Genomic DNA, 12237 nt, shown 5'->3' with positions numbered 1-12237 from the left:
AGGAAGTCATGATAAACCTTTTTAAAACACTGGTTCGGCCACAACTGGGTATTGTATCCAGTTCTGGAAGGATGTGAAGGCCTTAGCAAGGGTGCAGAGGAGATTTACTAGAATGATTCCAGGGATGAGGGACTTCAATTACGTGAATAGACTGGAGAAGCTGGGATTGTTCTCCTTGGTACAGAGAAGGTTGCGAGGAGATTTAATAGAGATATTCAAAATCATGAAGGGACTATACAGAGCAGATAGAGAGAAACTGTTCCCATTGGTGGAACGGTCAAGAACCAGAGGGCATAGATTTAAGATGATTGTCAAAAGAAGCAAAGGTGATATGAGGAAAAACATTTTTACACAGTGAGTGATTAGGATCTGGAATGCATTGCCCGAGGGAGTGGTGGAGGCAGATTCAATCATTACCTTCAAAAGAGATCTGGATAAGTACTTGAAACGAAAAAATGTGCAGGGCTATGTGGATAGGGCGGGGCAGTGGGACTCGCTGGATTGCTCATGCATAGAGCTGGCTCGGAATCGATGGGCCGAATGGCCTCCTTCCGTGCTGTAACCTTCTAGGATTCTATGCAGCCTACACCCTCACCGGGTCCAAGAGATTTGGGGCCAGTGGTATCTGGGCTTTCAAAAAGCTGTTGTGTCTCGTGGAAGTGGTAGGCAATTATTAAATGGATAAAAGTATTGGTTGCATTCACGAGTAGTTATTAATGGTAGTGGCTCTGCCTGAGGCTGGTCACTAGTGGATTCCTGCAGCATCTTTTTTAATCGTCTGATGGAGAGCATTGTTGGAATGACCTGTAGGTTTGCAGATGATACCAAGATTTATGCAAGTGTAAGGACCTTAGCAGATCTGGATGTAATGGGGGAATGGGACTGTGTTTAACAGCAGTTTTTTGATGTAGACAAATACAGTGTGATGCATTTAGGTAGGAGCAGTTCTAAGTATTTATGCACCATGGAGAGTTGCATGCTGAAGATAACTGGATGGGAATAGGAGCTGGGGGTTATACTTCATGAGTCATTGAAGCACCATGACCAGTATTGTGAGGCTGTTGCAATAGCAAATCGGGTGTTAGGGTGCATACCTAGGACAATTAAATGCAGGACTAAAAGTTACCTTATACAAGTCTGGTTACATCTGGAATACTGTGCCTAGTTTTATTCCCCTCACGTGATGAGGGAATTGAGGCCCTGCTTATCAAGCACAAATGACTTACTGTTCACGTGGGGATATCATGTCAGTTGGAGGCACAGCAGCAATAACTATTAAACACTCTGATTTACTGGCTTAAGAACTAATTCAGTGATGGAAGCCGTAATAAAAAATTGTTGGAATTATGTCCTCAGGGGCAGGACTCCAGCCAAGTGAATTCAAAGCAATCGAGTTGTGGGGATCCTACTTACTGTTAGACTCCTTCTCTTCCCCTGTGTTCTGATGGTTTTACTCATCTTAGGTGTAAAAGTAACTGAATACCATTGGTAAACAATAACATATTAAATAGGCCATTTTCTGCTAGTTCAGAAACTGCAATGGTACAGACCACAAGTATTTTTACTATTGCAAGCCCTCCTGTGCAAGACAATCAGAAAATCTTCTACCTGGTTAATTTATATGCCTTTTACTAGATGAAACTAGCCATTATCCATCTCCTCTGTATGCAGTGTTCATTATTAGTTTTCTCAGAACTTTCCTGTGAAACAGTAACAATTTCTAGTATATTAGTGCTATTAAAGAACCTTTCTTCTCTCGCAGTAGACACAAGAACACATACTTCTTTCCTCTAGATTCACTAATTCTGATCATACCACAGTCTCGTTCATCTGAGTTATCCTCACAGTCATTATCATGGTCACACACCCAGCGTCCAGGAATACAATGGAGATTGTCGCAGCGGAACTCACTTTCGGTGCACTCACGAGGGTCTGAAATAAAACACCGTTCTATTAAACTGATTAATAAAATCATAAATTAACCTAAGAATTCCTCCCAACATAGCTGTTCAACTTTAGATGTTATGTCATCTAAGACTATGGTCAATTTGTCAAACAAAACATACTACTGTGGGAGTTAGAAAATATTAAGAGCGAATTCTAGATCCTAATGGACCCAGTTATCTGTGTAAAATGGTATTCACCATCACTTTTCAACATGTGGATCCTGAGGATTTTGTAAGCTATCCATCTGCTGGATAAGTCCAACAGCCAATATATTTAATGCCGGATTCAGGCTCACAATCCAGTTTGGGTCAAGGGGCCAGCTGCACTACAGTATCTAGCTGAACTAGATTAAATTATTTTCTGCATTGCTGTTATACATTATTTTCCACATTCAAAATCATCAATAGCAGCAGCATTTTATTCATCACTACAAGAGGACTAAAGGATACTCTGATTATTTGACTCCTTTCACTATTGGGTAACTTTGAATTCCCATTTGTATGGTGAGCTTTCATTATTCTGTGTCAGTATTCAACCATTTCCATCCCATTTCTCTGGGCTGGATTCTAAACCAAGTCTCAGAGGGAAAAGGACAGTCTGCTAACTTACTACACTGCTATTTTTGAAATTCAGTACACAGGAACAGGATTGCCTGTTCCTTTGTAATAACAAAATCTGTTCAGGAGAGTTGGCCATGTTGGTCACTGTACGACTACAGCACATTCCACAGAACCAAGGCATTTACAGCAAACTACTGATTACTTCAAATCACCACAACTTGCCAGTGGTTGGTAAGTAACCAGACCAAAAGAAAACTAAGAACAATGGAAGGGTGGAATGGAATCAGTTTGTACTGTATCAGATTTCATGACATACTGCAGTTGTGCTCATCAGAATCGTCTCCACAGTCATTTTCCCCATCACACTTCCAGCGGAGTGGGATACACCGATGATTGTCACATCGGAAATCACCCATTGGGTTGCAAGTAAGATCCTCTGTAAAAAATAAATACAGAAAATACAAATTTTAGGACTCAATTACTTCAACTACCCTTGGGGTGTGTATATACACATTATATGAATGCATTATATATAGGACCTGTGACAGGGAACAAGGGAATACCAATGACATTCAGTTACTCAGAAGCAATTAAGTTCTATGTGGGCGGTAATGGTCAAATATTCTTGAATTTCAATGGTCTCTAGTCATATAATTGGTTTACATCAGAAAAGCCCTGGTGATTATCAGCATTTGCTGCTACTATAACACAATTATAGCACTTGGTACCAGAGTTAACATCTAACGAGCCTGAGAATTTTGGAGAATTCCCTTACAGGGCTAATGAGACTTTAATAAAAATACAACTTTTTTTTGCCAGATGTAGCAATACATGACCAGATTATTGTTTAAATAATCAGGGGTCCTAACGTAAAAATGTACAAGAAAATTTTATATTGTGTAAGAGCTTCCTCTAGTGGCAGACAAGGAGTATTCCAACCACGTTAAACTTGGCACTACAATCAATTGTTGAATGTTGTTGGTATTCCCTTGTTCCCTGTCACAGGTCCTATATGTAATGCATTATTGCAGATTCCAGACCCCTACCGTACTTCGCAATAAAAAACTAAGATCTAATAAATTTATACTGGTACTTTACTAAATGAAATTGTTCTTCGTGGTTGTGTGGAACAATGTTACTTTTTTGCCCTGTAGACAAAGAACAAGCCATCTGGCAAATTGCTTAGGGACAAAAATGAGAGGCCCAGGAGGCCTGATATTAGCTGCCTGCACAAGTCCAAGTACCAGGACTGAATCACTCACTGAAGCCATAAGATGAAGCCCAACACTGAATGTCATAATCTCCATGGTGACTGGTAGTTATGCTTCATATGAAGAACAAAATTAAGGGAAATATACACAGTAATCTATTCCATCTGGCTCAGGGAGAAAAACTAGATGAAGAATAAACTCAGTTTTAAAAGGTACACTGTGACATACGTAGCAGTCAATAATACCATTTCAAACACTTTCCAAACTAGCAGATAGGTTCAAATCACCATGATCCAAGTATAAAACAATCCCCTTAATTCACATGTTCTGCAGGAACTCTGCCATTCTGGAATGAAAATTCAAAGTTCCAAGTGCTGAATGTACCATTGAGGTAACGGAGGAAAATGCAGTAGCTGGAAACATACAGGTGATAAAAGTTAACTTTTCCAGGGCACCAAAGAGAATGGGCAATCTGCTCCTAGACTACGTCATCCTGAAGGAACCCAGTTGGGAAGAACCTTTCTAATTTTCTTACTCCCCCATCCCAGGTCGACATTCAGCACCTCCCACAAGAGATCAGGAACTCAACGGCCCAAATTGCATCCCACCATCCTTTGGCACTGTAAGTTGATGTTCCAATGTGCCATTATGTCACCCTGCACTTCATTATTTTTAAATTGTATGCATTAAAATCTTTTCCAGATGCTTTAAAAAAAAATCAGGAACACACAAAATACATTGTGTTCACTGAAAATTTAAACTATTTTATAGGAATTCCAGAATAAATGTAAATGTTAATTTTTAAAGTGCAGACCACAGAGAGAAAGCTATAACTTGTTTCTGGTGGATGCTCCAATATTATACCCCATCCCCGTCCTGGACACCTTCTGGCATGTTTTATATAGTGGGTGCCCTAGTTGTGCCCCTAGTGGTGTGGGCACCCGGCACTGACAGCTAATTAGGGAACCTCATCCCAGAAAGTTTGCCAGTGCCAGCAGAAGATGGCGTAAGTGCTGGATTGTAGGCTCAAGAATTTTCAGGGCCCATGTCTTCAACACATAATCTAGGCTCCAGTGCTGAGCTGAGAGAGTGCTGGAGGTGTCAAACTTCAGATGTTAAAATGAGGTCTTATTTGCCTATTCAGAAAGATATTAAAGGTCTCAGTGAACTATTCGAAGAAAAGCAGAGAATCCTGCTAATGATTCTCCTGAACCAATACCACCACAAACAGATTAAATGGTCATTAATCTCACTGATGTTTGTGAGACATTGTTGGTACAGGATGGCTGCCACCTTCACCCACATAACAACAATCACATCACTTCAAAAGTAATTAATTGAAGGGCTTTGATGTGATAAAGCGCAAATGTGCCCCATTTTTCCTTATTTACCACAGTTTTGCTCATCACTGTTGTCCCGGCAGTCATCATAGCCACTGCATACAGCCCACTTAGGAATACAACGGTAGTTTGTTTTACAGGCAAACTCGGTGTGATTATCACAAGAGTAGTCAGGCCCATCTGAAATAAGAAATTATCAGTATGAGAAGAGAAAAATTATTGCAACTCACTGATCACATGCTACTACCGTCTGTCTTGTGAATATTTATGGGGTGAATTTTAACTCCATCTGCCTGATGGAAACGGGATGGGAGCACCCCAAAAATCATGGGGATACACTTACCACCCTGTTGCTGCTTCATTCCTGCCTGCCGTCATTTTCCTGGGGTTTTTTGCATGGGGTCCTAGGTACCGCTTTGTTTAGAACCATAGAAAAGATACAGCACAGAAGGGGGCCGTTCGGCCCATCGTGTCCACGCCGGCTCGAAGAACATCCAGGTTCCCATTCTAATCCCACCTTCCAGCACCCGGTCCGTAGCCCTGCAGCTTACAGCACCTTAGGTGCAGGTCCAGGTCCAGGTCCTTTTTAAAAGAGTTGAGGGTCCCTGCCTCTACCACCAATTTGGGCAGCAAATTCCATACACCCACCACCCTCTGGGTAAAAAAGTTTTTCCTCAAGTCCCCTCTAATCCTTCTGCCAATCAGCTTAAATCTATGTCCTCTAGTTCTTGAGCTCTCTGCTAGGGGAAATGGGTACTTCCTGTCTACTCTATCTGGCCCCTCACAATTTTGTACACCTCAATCAAGTCTCCCCTCAGCCTCCTCTGCTCCAAGGAAAACAACCCCAGCCTATCCAATCTCTCCTCGTTGCTGCAATTTTCAAGCCCTGGCAACATTCTTGTAAATCTTCTCTGCACTCTCTCCACAGCTATTACGTCCTTCCTGTAATGTGGTGACCAGAACTGCGCACAATACTCCAGCTGTAGCCTTACCAGCATTTTATACAGTTCCATCATTACATCCCTGCCTTTGTATTCTATGCCTCGGCTGATAACAGACAGCATTCCGTATGCCTTCTTCACAACCTTATCTACCTGTACTGCCACCTTCTGGGACCTGTGCACATGCACTCCAAGGTTTCTCACATCCTCTATCCCTCAATATATTCCCATTTACTGCGTATTCCCTTTTACTGTTTGCCCTCCCTAAGCGCATTTCCTCACACTTCTCCGGGTTGAACTCCATTTGTCACTTTTCCGCCCACTCCACCAACCCATTGATATCTTCTTGGAGTCTACAGCTATCCTCTTCACTATCAATTACACGGCCAATTTTTGTGTCATCTTCAAATTTGCCAATCATGCCCCCTACATTCAAGTCCAAATCATTAATATATACCACAAACTGCAAGCGACCCAACACTGAGCCCTGTGGCAAAACACTGGAAGCGGATTTCCGTTTGCAAAGACATCCATCGATTTTTACCCTTTGTTTCCTGTTACTGAGCCAATTTTGGATCCAATTTGCCACATTTCCCTGTATCCCATGGGCTTTTACCTTTCTGACCAGTCTGCCATGTGGGACCTTGTCAAATGCCTTACTAAAATCCAAGTAGACAACATCCACTGCACTACCCTCATCAATCCTCCTTGTCACTTCCTCAAAGAATTTAATCAGATTTGTAAGGCATGCCCTTCCCTGAACAAATCCATGCTGACTATCCCTGATTAAACCATGCCTTTCCAAGTGACAGTTTATCCTATCTCTCAGTATTGATTCTAATAGTTTGCCCACCACCGAGGTAAGATTGACCGGCCTATAATTGTTCGGCCTTTCCCTCGTACCCTTTTTGAACAATGGTACTACGTTTGCAGTCTTCCAGTTCTCTGGTACCTCCCCTGTATCTAGTGAGGATTGGAAAATGATCCTCAGAGCATCCGCTATTTCCTCCCTGGATTCCTTCAGTAGCCTAGGAAACAATCCATCCGGCCCTGGTGACTTATCAACTTTCAAGGATTCCAGTCCCTCCATTACTTCCTCTCTCATTATGTTTACCTTATCCAATATTTCACATCTCTCCTCTTTAATTACTACGTCCGGATCATCCCTTTTGTTTGTGAATATGGAGACAAAATATTCATTTAAAACCCTACCCACATCCTCTGCTTCTACAGACAAGTTATCCTTATTGTCCCTGATAGTTAAGGAAAAGGTGGGACCTACCCTCTTGTTCTTAATGTACTGATAAAACATCTTTGGGTTTTCTTTAATCTTACTGATATTTTTTCATGCCTTCTCTTTGCTTTCCTTATTTCCTTTTTTACGTCATCCCTGTACTTTCTATACTCCTCTCGGCTTTCTGCAGTATTTAGTTTTCTGTGACAGTCATAAGTTTTCTTTTTCTGCTTTATCTCGCCCTGTATACTTCTAGACAACCAGGGGGCTCTAAATTTGGCAGTGCCACCCTTTTTCTTTGAGGGGACGTGTCTGCATTGTACCCGTAGAATTTCACTTTTTAGTGCCTCCCATTGCCTTGCCACTGATTTCTCCTCAAGTAGCTGTGTCCAGTCCACTTCTGCCAAATCACCTTAGTTCTGTAAAATTTGCCTTCTCCCAATTTATAAAATTTACTCCTAATTTAACTCTGTCCTTTTCCAGAATAATGCTAAAACGAACTGAACTGTGGTCACTATCCCCAATATGGTCACCTACTGTCACTTCACCCACTTGCCCATCTTCATTTCCCAGGACTAAATCTAGAATTGCATTCCCTCTTGTTGGGCTTGTCACGTACTGGCTAAAAAAGTTCTCCTGGACACCGATCAAGAATTTTGCGCCCTCTGTGCCCCTCACACTTTTTGAATCCCAGTTGATGTTAGGGTAGTTGAAGTCCCTTACTATTATTGCCCTCTTATTTTTGCACTTAGAAATTTGCCTACATATTTGTTCTTCTATCTCCCTTTCGCTATTCGGGGGTCTATAGTACACTCCTAGTAGTGTGACTGCCCCTTTTTTATTTCTTAGCTCAACCCATATGGCCTCGATTGATGATCCATTTAGCATATCATCCCTTCTCACAACTGTAATTGATTCTTTAACTAATAATGCTACCCCCCCTCCTTTTTTATCACCCACTCTATCCTGCCTGAAAACTCTATATTCAGGGATATTGAAATGCCAATTATCCCCCTCTTTAAGCCAGGTTTCCATTATAGCAATGATATCATGCTGCCATGTGTCTATCAGTGCCCTTATCTCATCTGCTTTGTTTGTAATACTCCTTGCATTGAAGTATATATCCTTTAACCCCATCAAATTCCTGTGCTGAACACTATTTAACCTTTGCTTTTTTTGCCTTTCTGAGTCGCTAACTACGTCACTAACTACTTCCCGTTTCCTGGTCTGCATTTGTCCTATCTGTACCTGCCCTTTGGTTCCCATCCCCCTGCCATACTAGTTTAAACCATCCCCAACAGAACTAGCAAATGCCCCTGCGAGGATATTGGTCCTGCTTGGGTGCAACCCGTCCAGCTTGTACAGGTCCTGCCTTTCCCAGAATTGGTCCCAATGCCTCAGGAATTTAAACCCCTCCCTCTTACACCATCTCTCAAGCCACGCATTCATCTGGTCTATTCTCCTATTTCTGCTCTTGCTAGCACGTGGCACTGGGAGTAATCCTGAAATTACTACCTTAGAGGTCCTGCTTTTTAATTTATTTCCTAACTCCCTATATTCTGCTTGCAGGACCTCATCACTTTTTTTACCGAGATCGTTGGTACAGATATGGACCACGACCTCTGGCTGTTCACCCTCCCCCTTCAGAATGTCCTGCAGCCACTCCGTGACATCCTTGACCCTAGCACCAGGGAGGTAACATACCATCCTGGAGTCACGTCTGCGGCCGCAGAAATGCTTAACTGTTCCCCTTACAATGGAATCCCCTATCACTATTGCTCTCCCATTCTTTTTCCTCCCCTCCTGTGCAGCTGAGTCACTCGTGGTGCCACGATCTTGGCTCTTGCTGCATTCCCCTGATAACCCATCTCTCCCAACAATATTCAAAGCAAAATACCTGTTTGAGAGGGAGATGGCCCCAGGGGACTCCTGCTCTACCTGCCTAGTCCTTTTACTTTGCCTGGCGGTCACCAATTTCCTTTCTGCCTGCGTAATCTTTACCTGCGGTGTGACCACCTCACTGAACGTGCTATCCACGATAATCTCAACATCGCGGATGCTCCACAGTGAATCCACTCGCAGCTCCAGCTCCAAAATGCGGTTAGCCAGTAGCTGCAGCTGGACACACTTCCTGCACACATGGTCACCAGGGACACCGGTAGTGTCCATGACTTCCCACATAGTGCAGGGGGAGCATATCACGGGTGGGTTTCTGGTGGGTGTCTAATTTTAATATACTAATCGGGATCCGATGCTATACAGATCCCCAATTTTAAAGGTACAATGGATGGAGCGTGCATGCAACTATACCATCCATTGGTACCAGGCATTGAGCAGCTGAACAGCTGTTGTTAAGGGGCCTCTCCAAAACCTGTTAAGTTCCTTTTTTTAAAAAGAAGAATTTTCTCTGTCCAGCAGGAGAATTCATGCCGGCCCATTCGCGCCCTCTCCTCTTGCGATTGCCTTCCACCTCGCCACCCAGATGAAACCTCTGGCTCGGCTTTGTGGTGGAGTCGCTGGAATTCCCATCCACCCTGATCAAATATAAATGAGGCCCAGCCCTCAGAATGAATATCGGACAGGCAGTGCAATCGCATCACCAGTCACCCACCTCGGGGTTAAAATTGATCCGATGGTGTTATGATAAAACAGTCACATACTCACATATTTCATAGTCATAAATGCTATTAGGTAACCTCCCCATCAGGTAAGATACACAGTATATATACATTGAATATCATATACCTATCATATGTAATGGACGAGACTTACTCATGGTGACCAATATATTTTTTACAATATTAACTTGTTGCTGCCAGTAATGTTACTTGTGAACAAATTGCATATTCTTGTCCAATAGATAATAACATAAGATTTTTTTTTAGGAACAAAACCTATTCCTTTTTGATAAATCTTAACCCCACCTACCTGCCTTCCCACTGAATCCCTTCATGCTTTTCTCTCCAGAAACACCTTATTGTTGTTGTAGAAAACACATCGAATTGCTTGTTAAGCTGTTCACTTCAATGCCCTACCACAACTCTATATGGTGGAAATGGTCCACCATAATTCAGCAGAAGGTTTTGTTCTAACAAAATCCACCTCTCACTGGCTGCAATGGAGCAGCACTAACAATGGTCACAGGGCAGTCTACTGATCACACTTAACTGCCAGAGGATCATGGTTGCAGATAGAAAGTCAGTGAAGGGGACCAAATTCGAGGTAAAGTTCTAGGTAATATATTTTCAAGAACAACTTAAATGTTAAAGCCCAATTGCTTTCAGGAACAATTTCTTTCAAATATACTCACGACATTCATCATAGGGCTCATCAGAGTAATCTCCACAATCATCATCTACATCACATTTCCAGGACAGTGGGATGCAGTGGCCATTATTACATTTAAACTGGCCTGGATGACAGGTTCTAGAAGCACAGTAAGCAGGGTCTTCATCAGAGTTATCTGTGCAGTCGTTCTCCCCATCACATTGCCAGGCTTCAGGAATACAGCGCTTGTTGGCGCACTGCCACTGGTAGTTCTCACATTGGTGACTGACTATAAAACAAATATTAAGTTGAGGCAAGGTTGGGAAAAAGTAGCTGCTGTACCATTGGATTGATGAAGACAGTTTTCCTTCAATTCAATAATGTATCTGATACTAGAGGGACGATCTTTACTCAGGGCAGGATTGGGCTGAACTGGCAGGCGAGACCCCAGAGCATAAGGCCCAGGAGATTTTAACTCCCCGGCCTCATTTCTATAATCGGTCTCTGACTCCCGACCAAAGCTGGAATTCTCTACCCCAGAGGGTTGTGGAGGCTCAGTCATTGAGTACATTCAAAATAGAGATCGATAGATTTCTAGATATTAAAGGCATCAAGGGATATGGGGATGGTGCAGGAAAATGGCGTTGAGGTAGAAGATCTGCCATGATTTTGTTGAATGGCGGAGCAGGCTCGAGGGGCCGGATGCTACTCCTGCTCCTATTTCTTATGTTCTTATGAATGACGTCACTGCTGGCAGGTGGGAGTCAAAATTGGTGGGGGTCAAGCCGCCGCCGAGGACCCACAGAAACGGTCCCCAGCAAGGTAACAATGGATAGAGGGGGGTCAACAAGTCCATAATTGGGGAGGGGGGTGGGGAAGCCGTGGGGTGGGGAAGCCAGGGGCTGGGGAACCCCGAAGTATCCTTGTGGGGCCAGAACAAGCAAATGGACATTCTGAAGAGAAATATGGAGAGGCCCGATGATAGTTGATCCACTGGCAAGAGTCCAAGGGGGCAGTGACAGGTGGGGTGAGTGGGACAGGTAGGAGGAAGCTGGCAAAATTAGCCCGCAGTCTGCATGCTGTGTGGGAAAATCTGAGAGAGAGAAGGGTGGGGCGTTTGGAGTTGTTGCTCATAATGAGGCAACAACGGTCCCTCGATGGGCCCTTTGGAGGATATCGAGAGAGTCACAAAGGATAGCAGTCAGCTTATCCAAGGGGGATTCAAGCCTGGGATTGCAGCAGGAGCGTTGGGAGGCAGAGGAGTAGTGATGAGTTGGAGTAGAATTAGGGGGCAAAGTACCCGAGAGGGGAAAAATGAAAGGTGGCATGAATGGGTGACAGGAAGGAGAGGAGACATGAGGAAAGGGCTCATGAAGGGTCAAAAGAAGAAAAAAAAGAGAAAGAAGTAATACGTTTGGGTCCGGAGTAGCAGCCAAAACATGCACGCGAATGGACACAGAAGCAATTCAGGTTACATAGGCATGACTGTGATTAGGAGAGATATGCTGCTTGTAAATGGAGGACAGAGGAAATAATACAAGAGTCCAAAGTTAAAGTCTGAGATCCTGTGGTGGGATGACATTGACTTGTAGATAGGGTGGAGTCAGCTTGGAGACAGTTGTAGAGGGTGAGTGAGGCCAAAAGCTGTTTGAGGGGCAGAGTATCAGTGGGTACACAGCTGGAGGTTGTCCAGTAGAAAATAGAAAGTCAAGGAGGTGTGGAGATTCAACCATGAGC

General features: G+C 43.3%; 1 protein-coding gene across 2 annotated transcripts in view; it reads right to left on the bottom strand.

Moving 5' to 3' along the window:
* Positions 1 to 12237, bottom strand: part of lrp2a (low density lipoprotein receptor-related protein 2a) — a 268484-nt gene that overhangs the window by 54676 nt on the left and 201571 nt on the right. For both annotated transcript variants that reach the window (XM_067987326.1, XM_067987327.1), the window contains exons 56-59: positions 10544 to 10789; positions 5110 to 5238; positions 2824 to 2943; positions 1816 to 1932 (exon numbers count right to left, since the gene is read on the bottom strand). In XM_067987326.1, coding sequence (XP_067843427.1) covers positions 1816 to 1932; positions 2824 to 2943; positions 5110 to 5238; positions 10544 to 10789 — 612 coding nt within the window. The remainder of the gene's footprint in view (positions 1 to 1815; positions 1933 to 2823; positions 2944 to 5109; positions 5239 to 10543; positions 10790 to 12237) is intronic.

This window comes from Heptranchias perlo, chromosome 7, assembly GCF_035084215.1.
Source record: "Heptranchias perlo isolate sHepPer1 chromosome 7, sHepPer1.hap1, whole genome shotgun sequence".
Classification (NCBI taxonomy): Eukaryota; Metazoa; Chordata; class Chondrichthyes; order Hexanchiformes; family Hexanchidae; genus Heptranchias; species Heptranchias perlo.
Note: the sequence above shows the minus strand (reverse complement) of the source record. Positions and strands in the feature narration are given on the sequence as shown.